Below are 18,657 nucleotides of genomic sequence, written 5' to 3' on the forward strand. Positions count from 1 at the left end.
TATTGGGGTCCAGGTCCCTCACACCCTGAGCTCGGCTGCCTGCCCACCCACCGTCCACAGAAGTCAGTCCTGGAGCTGGGAGCGCCCAGGGTGGCCTGGCGCCGTGGCTGGGAAGAGAGGCCCATAGGCAAGCAGGAGGCGTGGGCCTGGGGGCAACCGCCCATCCCACTCCTGCTGTGGCAGGCACTGACAAAGCTGGGAGGGGGTCCCCGAAGACACGGGCTGGTCCCAGAGGGTGGCATCACATCTACACGGCACTGGCACCTGTGGGCACACCACGTTTGCCCCGCCCTGCTGGCCGCGGGGCCTGGAGGCTCCCCAGACCTTCTCCGTGTGCAGCACCGTGAGGGCAGAGGGCACTGTGACAGGCCAGCCCCGAGGCTTCCAAGGAGAGCACGCTACGGAGGGCTCACGTAAACCCTGCAGCATGAGAACGCCTGGGAGCAGAGGGCGCTGGAAATCAGAGCCCCCAGTGCCTCCTGGGCACCCCCTCTTATGCTCCCAGCCCCACTGCTGCCCCAGGACCATCACTTTCTGTGTGCTCGGCACCTTGCAAAGCAGCCGAAATGAACTGTTACTGGTCTCTAAAGCAACATGGCAAGGTCGATTTTCTTTTCCTCGTTTCACAGATGGGGAAACTGAGGCTCCGTGAGGGTCTGACACTGGGCCCCAAAGTCAGTTCAGGTTCCCAGAATGGACAGCTGTTCACTGAGGGGCAGGAGGGCTCCTCCACGTCCACGCTGAGCCCCACCCGGGCCACGCTCAGGTGCGGGAGGCCTGCCCACAGCCCAGCTACAAAAGAGCCTTAGGCTGCAAGGAAGTAAACGGGGGACGTGGCTCCCACTCCCTGCCTAGCACAGGCTTCCAGCCCGGGGCTCGCCCGATGGCCGGCACCCGCGTACCTCTGGCCCTGCCCACCACCCTTCTCCGGTCTCCCGTTTCGGTCCCTGTCCTTGCCACGTGGGGAGGAGTAGAGTGCCCAGGAGGGCCTGCTATGGTTCCATGAGAGGGAGCAGACAGCTCCGTGGCCCGGACGGTGCGTCCCCCCCACCCCAGGCCTCCCCGAGGGAACGGAGTGCTGGTGTCGTGGCCTCTGACTCAGGGTCAGTCAATGCTGCACACGGCTCCAGCCTCCCCCCTCTCCCCCCCCTCCCCCCCCCCCCCATCCAACCACCGTTGGTCCAGTACGGTTGGCCGTTGGCCGGGCAGCTTCTGCAGGACCCGCTGTTGACCCAGCGGACATCACCAGAGGTGACCAACCCATGCGTACGGCACAAACTAGGCCACTCCAGACAGGGACGGATGGGGAAGGGACAGAGGTAGGAGAGACCCTGCTCCCAAGTTCCTGGGTGGAGGCCTGACCCCCAGTGTAAGTGCATTTGGAGATGGACATTTAAGGGGGCAGTAAGGTTGAGTGAGGTCAAGAGCTGGGGCCCCAATCCGCTAGGACTGGCCTCCTCGTAAGAGGAGGGGAGTCTTCCTCCCCGCACATGCAGAAGACGGGCCACATGGGGACAGGCAGGAGACAGCCACCTGCAGGCCAGCAGGGGACCCACCAGGAGCCGCACCTGCTCTAAGAGCCCGTGCGTAAGCTGCCTGGTATGTGGGGCTCCTGGGGCGCCTGTGGCATAACAGGAAATACACTTTTGGTCTTTTTTCTTGGGTCCCAACACAGAACCCCCAGGTCTTTTGGAGTTTCCTGAGCAAAGACAGAAGGAAAAAGGTGACCGGAAAGAGTGAGCGTGTGGTTGTCACACAGATTCAGGTCTGGGCCCGTCTCTGTGGCCCGGACTCCTCTTGGTCCAGGACGGGGCACACCCTTGCACGTGGGGGTTCCCCTTCTCAGCGCAAACATCCCCGGCAAATGGGTAGGTTCCACTCCACTTCAGAGTATCTCCTGTGTCTGCTGACTCTCAAAACAACCAGCTCGAAATAATCCTCACGCCAAAGAGGCCCATCTCGGGGTGACATAATCTGCCGCCCTTCAAAAGCCAGGCAGCATCACTGGAACCAGAACACGCAGGTGCCTCAGAGAAAGCCCAGCGCAGGCTGGCAGTGAGAGCAGACTGTGGGCACAGGGACGTCCCTGTTCACCCAGGCTCAGCTCAGGACACGGCGTGACAAAGCGGGGATTCGCAGCCACAGAGCAGGGGGTCAGTGGGCTAGAAATTACTAAGGAGGCATGGGGTCAGGATTCTTGCTGAAGTGGGCCAGGGGGACCAGACACCCCCTGGGGGATGGGGACCCGATCCGACATCCAGGGCGAGGCTCTCACTAAACTGACTTAGAAGGGTCCTTGTTAAAATCGGCCAGTGCGAAGCCGACGCACAAGTCCGAAGGCCGAGGCCACTTGGGAAGAGGGCGTCTCAGGCAGAAAGGAGGCTCCTCGTCCCCGCGACACAGGGAAGCACTTTCCCAAGGCTCAGCCACTGGGATACGACGGGCACGACGCCAGAAGCCACATTCCCTCAACGGCCCAGCAGGCCGACCGCCCACCGAGGAGCCCACCGGGCCCGGGTAAGGACACGGGCCCTGAACAGCCTGTGCCCAGGAGGACGTGCCAGAGGGTGCACCAGCAGACCAGGAAGGAAATCAAGACGGGGGGAAAGCAGGAACGGGGAGGGATGCCAGCCCGGTTCAGTGGGCAGGACGGGGGCGGGAGGGCCGTGTCCAGGAAGGCGTGGAACAACGAGGAACCAGCTCTTTCTGCAGAAGAGACAACAGCACAGCCCAGCCGGTGACGAGCACCTTCCGGGAACCAGGCAGACAGGAAAGGCCGTTCTGTCCCGAGGATCAGCTCCTCGGGAGAGGATGTACAATTACGGGAACTCACGACTCAGCTCTGTGTGGTTTTTACAGACATGCCCAACCTTATTGTTCCAAAGAAAGCACAGGTGGTCTAACCGAGGCGGGCCGGGGCCGGGGAGGACGTGGTCTGAGAGCCAAGCCCTCTCTGCAAGACGCAAAGTCGACAGGTGTTAGGTGAAACTTAAAATATAAAGTTTAACATACGCCTGTCAAGCATGGAGGTAACACAAAAATGGAAGCGAGCACATCCAGGGAAACGGGTGGGATTCCCCAGGGACGCGGTGGTGGGAGCAGGAGGGAAGGAGCAGGCTCTGCTGTTCTGTGCGGCCTGATCGTGGGGTTACGTAAGGCTTCGTAAGGTATGCCCATCAGCTACTTTGGCACACGTCCGGAATGCGGGTGAAGATACAGGGGGAGGAGGTGGGGTCAGAGGCTGGGCTGCGGGCCTGGAGGCCGTAGGGTCAGCACCGCCCGAGAGGACCCCCCGCCCAACTATGCCATTTTGCAGCTGTCACAACTGAGTCCCCGACCAGAGAAATGACTTTCCTGAATCCGACACGGTGAGCGAGAGGTGCTCGGGGCCTGGATCGGCCAGACCCTTAGACGCAGGAGACCCTCTTTCTGTCTTTAAGTTCACACCACACCTTGCCCCTACACACCGTCAGCTGCTGAGAGAGAACACAGACCCGACACCCAGACCGGCCTGCCCCGGGACTCCTATGAGACCTCGTGGGGTGGAGAGAGGCGGGGGCAGAGGGAGCCGGTCCTGAACAAGATAAAGAGAAAGGGCTTTCCACAAAACTCCTCTTGGCGCAAGCCGGGTCTCCTGGGGGCGTCACCCAGCCTGCCGGGTCCACAGACCGGACAGAATTTTCAAGAGGGGCCCAGGAGAAAGTGCGGGCGAGAGCTCAAACATGATGTAAACGGAAACAAAAACAAAAAAAGGGGTGGGGGGTGGGGGGGGTCAAAATCAGTGCCCCCTCAGTGGGCCGGGGGACTCATTCTGGAGAAGCGAGGGGCAGGCGGGAGGTGGGGGGTGGGGGACACCCAGACAGAGGCCGCAGGCTCTTGGCTCGGACCACTACCCAAATTAAAGTAAGTAAATAAACAAGGAAACCAATATGTAAAGAGGGACCCTCACGAGGGGACAACATGGCTGCAGTGGGGCTTAGTAGTGCAGGTGGGTGGACCCCCTCTTGTTCCCAGGCCCCCCCATCCAGAAGCCTGAGATGCACGAACAGCAAAGGACACCCCCATGGCCCACAGAAGGGTGACAAAGGAGCCTCACGGGCTGCAGGACTCCTCCCCCACCCCAGTGGCCCCCACAGTGTACCTGGCAACCGGTCACCTGGGAGTAAGCTGAATGCACAGACCCCTGGGGCCAGAGCCCCAAAGGCCAAGCCCCCAGGCAGAGGAGCTGTCCTCACCCCACTGGGACAGGGTGAACACGGTACCCAGCTCCCAGGTGGCCCGGCCACAGTGCCTCGCCCCAGGGGCTCCCACCTGCCCTCACACGTCCCTCCCACAGCCTGGCCAGTCTCCCAGGGAAACTCCTCCACGTGTCCCCGAGGGACACCCCTCCCAGAGGGACCTTAACAGAAGAGGCGAGCAGAGGAGGCCTCGAGCAGCCTCCGCCTGGGTGTGGGCTGTGGTGGGCGGTGAAGGAAGACACGCCTCTGACCCCAGAGTCCCCGCGTCGCGAGGAGGTTGCAGCTGGCCCTGGGACGGAGGGGGCTCAGAGCCCGCTGGCAGCTGCCCGCCTGGGAACTGGGTACGGTGTATACTCCGTCTCAGTGGGGTGAGGACAGCTCCTGGCCTGGCGGTCTGAACGGGAACAGTGAGCTGAAACCTTTAAAGAGGCCAACCGCAGGTCAGACCGGATGGGGTACAGCAGGTGCGGGGCCCGGACCAGGCTAGCCTGCAGTAGGAGCCAACTCCCCACCACTGGCCGCCGTGGCCAGGTATGTCCCGCGGTCACCATCGTTCGGGAAAGGCCCCAGGAAAGGCCTGGGGAGGCCTGTACCAAGGACACTCCCCATGCCCGGTCCACTTGCACCACCTGGAGGAGAGCCCGCGAACAGCAAGACCCGCTCTAAAAGGCAGTGACCCCAATCCAGGACCTCAGAGTGGAGGGGCCGTGGGGACGCTCATCTGCCTGGCAGGTGGGTCCTCAGCCAGCCACCTGAGCACCAACCGGGCCCGCCTGTCCTACAGCGACCAGGACTCGGTGGCCCTAGGCAAGGGGCCTGTTCATTGTCCCAGGAGGATCGGTACGGTGCCTGCCACTCAAAAACTACCCCCGAATGGATGAATTATCCTCACCGAGAGTTGAGTGGAAGTTCTGTGCACCGGTAAACACATACAGACACTCTCTTCAACACAGAAGAAGTCTGGGGCTCATGGGGAGGGCAATGGAAGCTATGGACGCACCACCTCCATGGTGCCACAGGGCTTTTGCACAGCCTCCCATCCTAGCGCTCTCTGCCCCACACCAACCATATTTTCGTCCATTCCTATTCTTTTTTTTCTCAATATATGAAATTTATTGTCAAATTGGTTTCCATACAACACCCAGTGCTCAACCCAAAAGGTGCCCTCCTCAATACCCATCCCCCACCCTCCCCTCCCTCCCACCCCCCATCAACCCTCAGTTTGTTCTCAGTTGTTATGAAGAGACTTCATAAAAGTCTCTTATGCTTTGGCTCTCTCCCACTCTAACCTCTTTTTTTTTCTTCCTCTCCCCCATGGGTTTCTGTTACGTTTCTCAGGATCCACATAAGAGTGAAACCATATGGTATCTGTCTTTCTCTGTATGGCTTATTTCACTTAGCATCACACTCTCCAGTTCCATCCACGTTGCTACAAAAGGCCAGATTTCATTCTTTCTCATTGCCACGTAGTACTCCATTGTGTATATAAACCACAATTTCTTTATCCATTCATCAGTTGATGGACATTTAGGCTCTTTCCAGAATTTGGCCATTGTTGAGAGTGCTGCTATAAACACTGGGATACAAGTGCCCCTGTGCATCAGTACTCCTGGATCCCGTGGGTAAATTCCTAGCAGTGCTACTGCTGGGTCATAGGGTAGGTCTATTTTTACTTTTCTGAGGAACCTCCACACTGCTTTCCAGAGCGGCTGCACCAATTTGCATTCCCACCAACAGTGCAAGAGGGTTCCCGTCTCTCCACATCCTCTCCAGCATCTATAGTCTCCTGATTTGTTCATTTTGGCCACTCTGACTGGCGTGAGGTGATATCTGAGTGTGGTTTTGATTTGTATTTCCCTGATGAGGAGCGACGTGGAGCATCTTTTCATGTGCCTGTTGGCCATCCGGATGTCTTCTTTTTTTTTTTTTTTTTTTTTTTTTAATTTTTTTTTTCAACGTTTTTTATTTATTTTTGGGACAGAGAGAGACAGAGCATGAGCGGGGGAGGGTCAGAGAGAGAGGGAGACACAGAATCAGAAACAGGCTCCGAGCCATCAGCCCAGAGCCCGACGCGGGGCTCGAACTCACAGACCGCAAGATCGTGACCTGGCTGAAGTCGGACGCTTAACCGACTGCGCCACCCAGGCGCCCCCGGATGTCTTCTTTAGAGAAGTGTCTATTCATGTTTTCTGCCCATTTCTTCACTGGGTTATTTGTGGAGTTTGGTGAGCTCTTTATAGATTTTGGATACTAGCCCTGTGTCCGAGATGTCATTTGCAAATATCTTTTCCCATTCCGTTGGTTGCCTTTTAGTTTTGTTGGTTGTTTGCTTTGCTGTGCAGAAGCTTTTTATCTTCATAAGGTCCCAGTAATTCATTTTTGCTTTTAATTCCCTTGCCTTTGGGGATGTGTCGAGTAAGAGATTGCGACGGCTGAGGTCAGAGGGGTCTTTTCCTGCTTTTTCCTCTAGGGTTTGGATGGTTTCCTGTCTCACATTCAGGTCCTTTATCCATTTTGAGTTTATTTTTGTGAATGGTGTGAGAAAGTGGTCTAGTTTCAATCCTCTGCATGTTGCTGTCCAGTTCTCCCAGCACCATTTGTTAAAGAGACTGTCTTTTTTCCATTGGATGTTCTTTCCTGCTTTGTCAGAGATGAGTTGGCCATACGTTTGTGGGTCTAGTTCTGGGGTTTCTATTCTATTCCATTGGTCTATGTGTCTGTTTTTGTGCCAATACCATGCTGCCTTGATGATGACAGCTTTGTAGTAGAGGCTAAAGTCTGGGATTGTGATGCCTCCTGCTTTGGTCTTCTTCTTCAAAATTACTTTGGCTATTCGGGGCCTTTTGTGGCTCCATATGAATTTTAGGATTGCTTGTTCTAGTTTCGAGAAGAATGCTGGTGCAATTTTGATTGGGATTGCACTGAATGTGTAGATAGCTTTGGGTAGCATTGACATTTTGACAATATTTATTCTTCCAATCCATGAGCAGGGAATGTCTTTCCATTTCTTTATATCTTCTTCAATTACCTTCATAAGCTTTCTATAGTTTTCAGCATACAGATCTTTTACATCTTTGGTAAGGTTTATTCCTAGGTATTTTATGCTTCTTGGTGCAATTGTGAATGGGATCGGTTTCTTTATTTGTCTTTCTGTTGCCTCATTGTTAGTGTCTAAGAATGCAACTGATTTCTGTACATTGATTTTGTATCCTGCAACTTTGCTGAATTCATGCATCACTTCTAGCAGACTTTGGGTGGGGTCTATCAGGTTTTCCATGTATAATATCATGTCATCTGCAAAAAGTGAAAGCTTGACTTCATCTTTGCCAATTTTGATGCTGTTCAAACATTCCATCGGTGGAGGGGAGTGCCCTGGTCCTTCTCCCGAGTGCCTCAGTATGTCCTGTCACAGGGCTCCTCCCTCTTTTTGAGACTCCCTGCTCCCCCACTGGGCTGGGAATGGAGACCATCTACTCCCCCACTAGGCTGGGATTGCTTTCTGCTCCGCCTGGCTCCCAGCACATAGTAAGTCCTCACTGAACATTTCAGAGGAGCAACGTCGCGTGGTTCAGTCCCCACCAACCCCCCCACCCCCGCCCCCACCCCTCCCACAACCCCCCCCCACCCCCGCTTGTCTTGTGCACTGAACTTGTAACATTCCTCCAAGGCACCTCCCTCTCCCACACTGAGCCCTGGCACCCGCCGGCTGGGTCCTCAGCACTTGTTGATAATCTACTCCACGCCATCCCCACTGCTGGAGTCAAGGGTTCCCACTTCTCATGGTAGTAGCAGCCTCCGTGTGGGCGCCGTGTGGTCCACGCCTCCTGCTGTTCACGCCCCTGTGGCACCCCCCCCCCCCCAAGGAGGCACCCAGGTTGGTCTGAGAGGCCAGTAGAATACAGGTCACTTCCAAATCTAGGATACAGAAGACACTAGGCTTCTGCCTCTCCTTCTCTCAGATCTCCTGTGCAGGGGAAGTTACCCGCCTTGTTGGGAGTGGCTTGATGGAGAGGCCTGCGTGGTGAGGACCTGAGCGCCCCACCCCCACCCCTGCCAGCAGCTGGCACCAGACAGCAGGCATGGGGGAGGCTTCTTGGAACGGGAGCCCCTAAGAGCCTGCAGATGACACAACCCTGGGTGACACCTTAACTGCAGCCTCATGAGAGACCCCGAGTGAAACCAGTCAGCTAAGCCACAGCAGATTTGACTCTCAGAAACCCTGCAAGACGTCAGATGTTTGTTAGCTTAACGCACTAAGTTTGGAGTGGTTTATCACGCAGCGTAGATAACAAAATACACTGTGTCAAAACTTTTACCTTAATTGCAAAAACTTTTCCATCTATGCACAGTTGCTCAAAGCTGGCTTGTCAGGAGCAGAGGGGCTCACCCTGTCTACATTCCTATTCGTAGCTAGCTATCCCTGTTTCTAGTGAGCTACTGCATACGTCCTTGCAATGAGCAAAACGTAGGACAGTCTGTTCTCCACCACAGCACACTCTGCAATATGCCTGCAGCCTGCTGGCAGCCTCACGGTCAGAGGCAGGCCTTCCTTCGTTCTACTGGACCTGTGGCTCCTCCATAGGGAGTGGTTCCCTTGTGAGCCTCCGTCCTGTGACTTGAGCAGATCTGACCTTGCTTCCAGGCACCAGGGCTGGCATTTCCAGGGCAAGAAATGCAATCCCCCGGCTGCAATGGTTGGAGGACAGCGGTGACCCTAGGGAGCCAGTGGGAAGCGACACAAGGCATTTCCTGAGCCATCACAGAGGGGCTCTCCGTGGGCAGGAGCGAGCGTGAGGCACACCCTCCCCCTTTGGGGGCAGGATTCATGGAATTAGCTCTGTTCTTTCTTTGGCTAAAGTGTGGGGTTCCAGGGTCCATGCATCACCCACTGGAAGCTGGGAGCAAAAAAACCAAATCCCCCCCCTCCTGGCTCCAGGGGGCTCCAGCAAAGCCACTCAGAAAACAGTGCGAGCTGCCGTGTGCGTGCCGCGTCGGAGAACTTCTCACAAGGTCAGGAACGTGGCACACACCCACCACCACCAGCTGAGCAGGAGCAAGCCGTGAAGGCAGATTCTGCCCTTTCAGGTTGGCACCTGATTTTTAAGGAAACTTAGCAGGAAGAGATCTACAGGCACACATTGGAGGATCCGTAGAGTGAGGTTCCTGAAATTATTTGAGTTTAAAATATGACTTATACGCGAATTCTGACAGATTCAACATTCTTTTAATTTTTTTTTTTTACATTGATTTATTTTTGAGAGACAGAGAAACAGAGCACACATGGGGAGGGGCAGAGAGAGGAGGAGACAGAATCCAAAGCAGGCTCCAGGCTCCGAGCCGTCGGCACAGAGCCCGAGGCGGGGCTCGAACCCGCAAACCGTGAGATCGTGACCTGAGCCGAAGTCGGACGCTCAACCGACTGAGCCACCCAGGCGCCCCACATTCAACATTCTTTACCATGAAAAATCGAATTCTTGAAGAATACTACGTGTTAGTATGGTTCCCGCCTTCCGAAATCGAAAGGATATGTTCCAGCACGTGATTTTTTTATTTTCATACCTTTCTCTACCTTTTAAACTTTCTGTAACAACTTGCAATCATGAGCAAGCTGTAACACGATGCTCTGGAGACCCTCTGAAAGCCCTGTGTTCCCCTCCCCCTCCCCACCCTCTTTCCCTCTGCTCCAAATACGAGTTGATCAAGCACTGCGTTGCCACTCTGGGTGTGGTGGTAAGGCCCACCGAGGCGCTAACGCTGGTCTCGGACAGGGTTCCCGCGGCTGGTGCCCCGAGGTTCCCTGCACACTCCCGTTCCGTGTCCTCCCACAGCCCCCTGGACACACGTGTGGGCGTGCCCCAGGCCGCCTTCTGACACCCACAGCTGTCACCTTCCTGGAGGCCCTGGGTTCAAACCCCCTCCCCACCACACACAGATAGCGTGACGTGGGGGGACACTGTGAGCCAGGAATGGCCAGGAGGGTTACTCGAGGGTCCGTCCTGAGAAGTAAGTCAGTTAATGTACGTAAAAAAAAAAAATCTTAGGACGTTGCCGGTCCACGTGTGCTGCTGATGTTACTATCATGAGTAGTGTTTTCAGGACGTTTTGGCTCAAGATCAGAGAACCCTTCCTTCTCACTGCCAGGCCCCGAATAAATAAGTTAATTTTCAGGTAAGTCAAGCACGTGTTTCAGAATTCTAAGACCCCCACATCTGTTAGAAAATTTCCCAACTGACCAACCAGTACTTTCTACGCAATCGACCAACAACGCATGTCGTTCCTTTAATGCTCCGAAGGCTCCCCGCCTGCCCCCTGCGACCTCAGGAGGAAAGTCCAAGACGGGGTCTCCCAGCACCTCGGTGGAGGTGGGGTGAGGGACCCTGCAGGCTTCTCCCTTTCCAGGCGGCTCCCTGACCAGACCGACACCTGCCGCCGCCCCCCCTGCCGGCCAGAGCGGGGAGGGGCCGCTGTGCCCAGGTGAGCAGGTGCTCTGCCCTCAGACAGGCCCGTTTCCCTGGAACCTCGGTTCTGTGACCGCCCAGAAACAGCCGTGACTCGGCAGTTTCACTGGCAAGTGGGGGGCGAGCGAAGCCACTCAGTTTGTGACAACTGGTTCCACAACAACAGAAACAGCGATCAACGTGAATTCACGTAGTACGTTTATTACACCAGAAACGCACAGTCCTTGTCAAAACTAAGCTTCTATGGCTGGTTCTCTCCCCAGAGATCACCAGTGTCGTCGCGTAGGGCTACTCGTTCCGCGTCTTTTTTTGAGAGGGGTGAAAGGCACGACTGATGCCCTGACCAGGCCACGTGCCAGTCCACGCAGAGCCGTGAACGGATTGAGTGGATACACAGAGAACTCAGAGCAGTCCTGGCCCACGAGAGTTGCTGAGAAGACGGTCCTTGTGACCGCTGGGCATTTATATGCATGTATGGGCCCAAACAAAACAGGTGGCCATGTCTGGCTTAGCTTCTCGTGGGAGGCGTCAGACTGAAGGCAGGTTCAGCCGGTTGCTCTGAGAACTGTTCTCTCCTTGGTGGTGGCTTCTGTCTCGCGCGAGCTCAAATGGACTGCTCGTCCTCACTGGTGGGTTTCAAAGCATCTGGCAGGTGACTGGGATGCTGGCTCCCGGACCCCAAGGGATGAGCCAGAACCAGACTACGAGCCAGGTCCCCAGACAAGGTCTCAGACCCACAGGCGCTGAAGGGTGATCTGGTTTGCACCTCCAAACACAGACTCCACCAGAACCGGCCAACCGGTCGTCGCAGCATCCTGCCAGGACGGTCTGGGAGCACATCACACTCCACGTGAAGGAGCCCGGACGGCAGCTGGGAAGGACGGCCGCACCACGTCATGCTATTCCGACGCCGTTCTGCATCAGGTCCCGGAAGTGACACACAGAGAGAGCGTGGGTCTTTGAGAATGCCAGCTCTTGAGTTCCAACTGGTTTCAAACTCGGGCTCTGCTCTTCAGCAGCTGTGGGCCTGGGATCATCGTCATCTGTTTCTCTACAGGCCGGCATGTGGCCTTTCGGGGGGAAGGGATCGTTTTCAGAGGGTGGGCCAGCACACATGGGTGTGTAAAGGGCTAGGTGTGTGGCCCCGGCCTGGAGACGGCTCCCCACAAGAGGTGAGGCAAAAGGGGAACATGGGGGTTCTGGGTTCCTCCAGCTCAGGGACCCCCCCCCCCTACCCCCCGTGAGGTTAGGGTCTGCGGTGGCCACAGGAGCCATTCGCTGAAATTTGGAAGGCTGGAGTGAAGTGGCCGCCGTTGTTCCATGCTTGTCCATCATATGTGTGACAAAGGCTTCAAGGTCCTTAGCGTAAGCCCCCGTGAGCAGGGTCCCTGCTGCTGGCTGACCTCGCTGGCCGGGACGGGGCAGGCCTGGAGCTCTGCCAGCTGCTACCGCGTCTGTGTCCACTGCTCCTGCCTGACTGTGGGGCTCCCGGGAGAGCGAGTCTCAGAACCCAGCTGAGAATGCGCCCGAGCCTGACGGGAGGGAGGGAGAGAAGGACAGAGACCAGAACAGGGCTGGCAGGGGGCACGCCTAGACACGGAGATTCGGCAGAGAAAACCCCCAGCCGGGCAGGGGCAATGGGAGTCCCTATCTTTGGCACCCGCCGGTGACCGCTCTGTCTCGAGCGTGCTCCTCATGGGTGGCCCCTTCGGGCCTCAGTGCCGTGATGATAGTGGGGGTGGGGGTAGGCAGAGGGTCTCCAGGACCACTGCAGGGTTATGTAGTTAAACTTTTTATTTTGAGGTAATTGTAGATCCCACATGTCACAAGAAATAAAACAGAGATCCCGTGGACCCTTCACCCGGTTCCCCCTACGGTGACATCTTGCAGAACTCCAGGCACAATCCCGTAACCAAGGCCCCCGCATTGACACAGTCAGGACCCGCACAGCGTGTCAAGGCCACAGGGGCCCCTCCCTCCTGCCTGGACCCCCCCCCCCCCCCAGCCTCTGGAAACCACTATCTGTTCGCCGTTTCTCCATTTCGTCGTATAAACGGCAGCATGTAGTCTGTGAGCCCTTGAGACTGGCTTGTGCGCTCAGCTGGAGACCCTTCCAGGCTGTTGCTGTGTCAACGGCGGGCTGCTGGGCTGAGGGGCCCTGTGGCGTGGAGGGACCGCAGCCTGTGTAACCACTTCCCTGTCCGAGGACGTGCAGGGGTGTGACAAAAAGAGCTGCTGTGAACACGTGTGTACAGGTGTCTGTGCAAATCTCAGTTTCCATGTCTCTGGGATAAATGCTCAGAGTGTAATCGCCGGCTAAGACTGCGGTCACTTTCATGTTTTAACAAACTGCCGAAACGTTTTCAGGAGGGGCTGCGCCCTCTTGTGCTCCCGCAGTCCAGCCTCTGTAATTCTGACATCTGATAGGACGACGCAGAGCCATCGAATGTGTTTGAGCCCCAGGCTGCTTCCCATCCCAAGCAGAAGCCAGCCGTGGCACCAAAGCTAGGAGGCACGAGGGCACAGCCCCCTGGGTGTGCTGGGGGACCAGCTGCACCTCGCAGGCCTGCCCGCCCCTCTTCGCCACGGGCAGCAGGGGCCCTCATGGCGCCAACCGGCCAGACGGAACACAGGTCATTTCCGAGCTAAAAGTCTGCTTTGAAGGGAGGATGTTCTGGATGAAGACTATCCAGGCTTCCTGGCCTCAGGCAGATTCACAGACATGGGCCAATGCAGAACTCTGCGGAGTTTTCACAGAAATGCCTCTGGTGGCAGTCCACGTCCACTGAGAACACCCCATCCCCCACCCCCCCACCAAGCCCACCAAGATCCCACCTCGTTTTTCCCCCCTAAAGTTCCCACACCATGTCTTCTTTTGTGCATGAATCACGACTCTGGAGCTGAAGCACTGGCTTAGCTGTGAAGTGTGCTCCCAGGACCGCAAGCTCTGGGCACCCAGCGCTCAGGGGCTCCCTTATAGCACAGGCCCGAACCCCTTGCTGGGCCCCCCGCAGAAGGCACCCTTGTACGCAGGGAGAGACGGTGCCGCTGGGACACGGGGCCTTGGAGGAAATGCTGGACCCCGTGTCTCTGACCTGGCTGTGACCCAGTGCTCCAGGCAGGGACGCACCAGCTGGACCCAAACTACCCTGCCTGGACCTGCTGCCTGGGGCAGAAGGAGGCGGGCCCGGCCGGTGCTGGAGGGCAGCGACAGCTCTCACCCTCTCTGTGGCCTGGCTCCTGGCTCTGGCAACCCAAGAGTCTACTCTGGTGATCGGTTCCCGGGAGGAGCCTAGGGGTCCCCCTACGCGCCCAGGGCGCACAGACCCGGGAGCTCTGAGGAGACGTCCACCAGTGCAGGGAGCCCGCGAGGAGCCCCAGCTTGGGCTCGGGACTGTGGTGTGGGAGGGCTGCCCAGCGACTCTGCCTGGAACTCTGGGGCCCAGCGGAGGGAGCCGGAGCGGAGCGCGGCGACGCGAAGCGGCAGGGGCGGGAGGCGGGAGTGGCGCCCCGCCCGTCAGACCACCCGGCGCTCGCGCGGCTCCCTCCTCCCTGGGTCTGTGGGCCGGTCAGAGGGTCACCAAAAGCCCCGCTCCGCAACCCTCCGCAGCTTTGCCGGTGGCTGGGGCCTCCCCCGCGCTGGGATTGGATGCGAGGGAACGGGGTGGGCGCGGGCGGGGGACCCCAGAAGCCCAGGTTCCCCGCTCGGGCGGAGAGCAGCCCACAGTGCGGACGCTGCTAGCGCGCGTCCAGCAGGACCTCAGCAAAGACCGGGCGGGCTGGCGGACGGCACGGAGGAGGCGGCAACTGCCACGGTGGCCCCCGCGGGTGCCGGGCGCGCCAAGATGTTTGACAGCTCGCAGTATCCCTACAATTGCTTCAATTATGACGCCGACGACTACCCGGTGGGCAGCTCCGACGAGCAGAAGCGGCTCACGAGGCCCGCGTACAGGTGACCCGGGGCCGGGGGGGGGGTAGGAGCCTGGGGGCCAGCAACCTTCTTCTCTAGGACGCGCCTGGGACGCGGGATGGCTGTCTTCTCGGGGAGGGGCAGTGCTGGGAAAAGGGACGCGTCTGCACGTTTAGAAGTAGCCAGAAAGGCTCTCTCCGCCTCCCTGAAGAAACTCCCAAGTGTGAGGGAGAGCTTCTGGGGTCTGGGCAGAGGCGGGGAGCGGGGAGCTCCAGGGTTCAGGCTCCCCAACAACCCCAAGCGCCCTGGGGGCAGAGGCGCGCGCCCTCTGGAGGGGCCCCTGGCGCAGGGAAAGGCTGGCCAGAGGGGCCTCCAGGCGCTGGGGGCGGCCTCCGCCTCAGCCCCGGGTGGCCCCATGCGCCCCTATTTGCAGCTACATCGCGCTGATCGCCATGGCCATCCAGCAGAGCCCCTCGGGCAGGGTGACCCTGTCCGGCATCTACGACTTCATCACGCGCAAGTTCCCCTACTACCGAGCCAACCAGCGCGCCTGGCAGAACTCCATCCGCCACAACCTGTCCCTCAACAGCTGCTTCGTGAAGGTGAGCCCCCATCGCCCCCCCCCCCACTCCCCGCTCCCCGGAGTGGCCCCTGGGTGTCGTCGGCCTGGGGATTCCTGGGCCAAGTCCTTCCTGGCTGGGGACGGGGATGGACTGTAGAGCAGCAAGCCTCCAATCTACCCTGTGAGCAGCGCCACCCACCCCAAGGTCAGGCACCTGCCCCGGGGGGCTTACCCTGGAGCCCTAGGTGGAGCCAGACGCCTGGAGGGGCGGGCGGGAGCGCTCCGGGAGCCAGCCCCTCCCCCCCGCGGAGCCCCGCCCTCTCCCGCAGGTGCCTCGGACGGAGGGCCACGAGAAGGGCAAGGGTAACTACTGGACGTTGGCGGCCGGCTGCGAGTCGCTGCTGGACCTCTTCGAGAACGGCAACTATCGCAGACGGCGCCGGCGCCGCGGCCCCAAGCGCGAGGGGGCGGGGCAGGCGCGTGTGGGGGGCGCGGAGGGGCCGCAGGGGCCCCCTGAGCCAGCCCCAGGCCAGCCCCCCGCCCCTGCCAGCCCGGCTGCCCTGGGGAAGGCGGAGCACAGGGGCATCAAGTTCAGCATTGACTACATCCTGTCCGCGCCGGGCCCTTTCCCGGGGCTCAAGGGTCCCTACGGCCAGCAGGAGGGCAGAACCCCCCGGCTGGAGGCCCAGCGAATGAACCTCCACCTGTGGACGATATGAGGCCGGGCTGGCGCCCGGTCGGTCCCGGGGCTTCCGGGCGATTTCGGCCCCACCTCCAGCCAAGAAGCCAGGTTTTGCCACATCCCGCTAGCTTCCCCAGTCTCGTGTTCCGTGCCGAACACCAGCATGGGCTGGAGGGACAAGAGGTCAGTCTTCTGGCTTCATCCTTCACAAGTTCCCTTGCAGGAAGACCCATGGGGTCCTGCCCTAGGTTCACTGAGCAGCCCCACTCTGAGGGATATGAATACAGGTTCGGGGCCACACTCACTCACAGACAAGGCAGCACCTCATCCCTCTGTCTTCTGAGAACTGGCTGCACAGACCCCACACCCTGGAAGCTGCCCGTGAGCTCTGGGTGCAGATGGCGAGGTGGGTGGGCATCTTACCAGAGCTAGAAGTGCAAACGGTGGAACCAGATATTCCTTGACCCCATGAATGTCGTCCCCGAGTTTCTGACCGTGGCCCTGTTAATGGACGATGTGATCGGAAGTTTAAGCGCATCTCGTGTTGCGGACAGAATATCCAACGATTGCTTCAGAAATCCCGTGCACTGTTTTATACAGGAAAGAAGGCAGGAAGACGGGCGGAGCAAGGGGGGCTCTGAATTTGGGACAACATGGGGGGAAGCACACTTTTCTTGGTTCTTGTGAGCAGGGAGTTAGCTCCTATTCGGGCGTGTTCCGCCCGGCTGGTTTCCCAAGAGAGCAGACACTACGTAGCAGGCGGCTGACAGATTCTGCTACACTCGAGCTGTACAATTAGGGAGCGCACAATTACAAGCTTTGGAGGTGGGTACACTCCATTTGAAATGTAAATGATTTAATTACCGTGTGGAGACGGGCATCTTAAAAAACACAATTATGCACAGTGAAACTATTTGACCAACCTTATCATTTTTCACCAGCCCGTTTTTGCAGAGTTAATTGCTTTCCATGACTTAATTTGAACATTAGTATGGATTACACCTAATCTGATCCACTAGGTGACAATGATTGGCTAATTCCGTAAACAACAAAAACACGCCCAAGAAGGCTGGCTGCCTCAGCTGGGAACTACATGGTCGTGCTTTATCGGACTCTGAAAAACCCAGACCAGTAAAGGAAGGCAGGCAGGAGGTAGAGGCAGAGCCACGCAGGACTCGCTCGGACTAGCTTGCTTCCGATTCAGACGCGTCGTTCAATGGCCGCAGTATCACTTGTCCGCCCTATACAGACTCCTTGGGTTGCTGTCATTGTTTTGAGAAGAGGGGAGAAGGCCGTTGCTTGCAAATGTTGTGAAACGCCCGGTCCCTGAGTCCGGAGATGACCCCTGGTGGTGATGCGCCCACCACCTGCCCGCCCGCACTCTCTCCGTTTGGCCAGGCCTTGCCAAGGGGGCAGCCTGCCAGCCTCATGGGAGGAGGGGAGCCCTGCCTCAAGGAGCCCTCTGGAAAGCAGGAACAAGGACACCTCTCCAAACACGCCTGCCGCCGGATCTCTTGCCTGGGAAGGCACCCGACACCAGTGGGTCCTCCTGCCCGCCGGGCAAGGCGCTGGCCCCCCCGTCTGGGGCTGTCTCCGGAGCAGGCACACCAGCCCTGGTTGACGGTCGCGTGATTCCCCCTCCCTGTGCTACAGATGGGGCCCAGCAAGCAGGCGGGCCCGGCATGTGGCTCTGGGGATGGGCTGCTGACGCTTCCTCCACACTAAGGCTCGTGCGGCTCGGAGGGGCCCTGTGCGCGTGTGTGCGTGTATGTGTCGTCCGTGTGCACGCCTGCTATTTACGCCCTTTGCCGGTTGTGCGGAGAGCGCTGTTTTAACGGTAGTAGACGCGGCCTGGGTGGTGGCACGACCCGGCTGGTGCCGTCACACATAAGTGGGGGGCACACGGCGTCCGAAGGTGTAGTTTTCTGCTACCGATGAAGCGAATACGATGTGCGTTTTATCTTTCGGGTTCTAGCCGTGTTCTTCCTGTGTTTTGTGCCGGTGAGCACAGCCTGACGGCGAACAGGAGATTCCTGTGTCCTAAACAGGGTAATTTTGGAAGAAGGTCCAGCCTTGGTGGGGGGTGGGGGGTGGGGGTGCGCCTGGGGGGCCAGACAGGCGGTTAGCGTGTCTTCCCTGGGCACGCGGTCTGGGGCAGACGCTCACCGGCCACCGGGTGGCGAAAAGGGTGGCGCCGGGCAGGCGAGGTCTGGGCACCAGGAGGTGTTACGTTTGTTTTGCAAAGGGTATCAATCATGTTCTCGAACGCGAAGGGACATTTTCAATTTGCCAGCGTGTGATACCCCACGACTTCACAAAGTCTCCCAGCCCTCAGAGTGAGTGGCATTTAATACCAGACAACATCGCAGGGGTGAGGGCTGGCTCTGGCCTATTCAAATGCCACTGCCACCACGCAGACTCGCCCAGCGCCGTTATAATTAAAGACTTTATGCCTCTCTTGCAAATCCGCTGATTGATCACCGATACGTACATTACCCCCACATCACCCCCGAGCAGATGTCTGCCACACGGTTACGGATCACCAGGTTTCCATTAACAAAGCTGGGAGGCGCTGCCGTGCGGGAGTTCAGGGGAGGTGTGTGCAAAGCACCATCGCGCCGAGCGAAGTTCCCGGCTGGGCAGCATCCAGGCTGAGCTGCTCCTCACCCAGCCTCTGTGGGGGGCTGTCCCTCCTCACGGCGGCGGCTGGAGACCGATGGAGACCACACCCACATTTGGGGGGACACAGAGAGAGCCCTGGGACCGGAGCAGGGGCAGGACTTGGGTGCCCAGTGCCCTCCCTCGCC

At 58.4% G+C, this 18,657-nt stretch overlaps 1 protein-coding gene and 1 long non-coding RNA gene across 3 annotated transcripts; both read left to right on the forward strand.

The window, feature by feature from the left end:
- The first annotated feature begins 14,362 nt into the window (after window positions 1-14,362).
- FOXL3 (forkhead box L3) lies at window positions 14,363-16,319 on the forward strand. Of its 2 annotated transcripts, none has more exons than XM_058710956.1 (3): window positions 14,363-14,648; window positions 15,040-15,208; window positions 15,498-16,319. In XM_058710956.1, the coding sequence occupies exons 1-3, from the start codon at window positions 14,542-14,544 to the stop codon at window positions 15,885-15,887; spliced, it is 666 nt and encodes a 221-aa protein (XP_058566939.1). In that variant the 5' UTR covers window positions 14,363-14,541; the 3' UTR covers window positions 15,888-16,319. The 2 variants fall into 2 exon arrangements, with proteins under 2 accessions (XP_058566939.1, XP_058566940.1); XM_058710957.1 differs by lacking the exon at window positions 14,363-14,648 and adding an exon at window positions 14,693-14,829.
- A 1,154-nt stretch (window positions 16,320-17,473) lies between these two features.
- Window positions 17,474-18,315, forward strand: LOC131501252 (uncharacterized). Its single transcript, XR_009256711.1, has 2 exons — window positions 17,474-17,899; window positions 18,096-18,315. It is a non-coding gene; the product is annotated as an uncharacterized LOC131501252 (long non-coding RNA).
- The last annotated feature ends 342 nt before the right edge of the window (window positions 18,316-18,657 follow it).

This window comes from Neofelis nebulosa, chromosome 18, assembly GCF_028018385.1.
Source record: "Neofelis nebulosa isolate mNeoNeb1 chromosome 18, mNeoNeb1.pri, whole genome shotgun sequence".
Classification (NCBI taxonomy): Eukaryota; Metazoa; Chordata; class Mammalia; order Carnivora; family Felidae; genus Neofelis; species Neofelis nebulosa.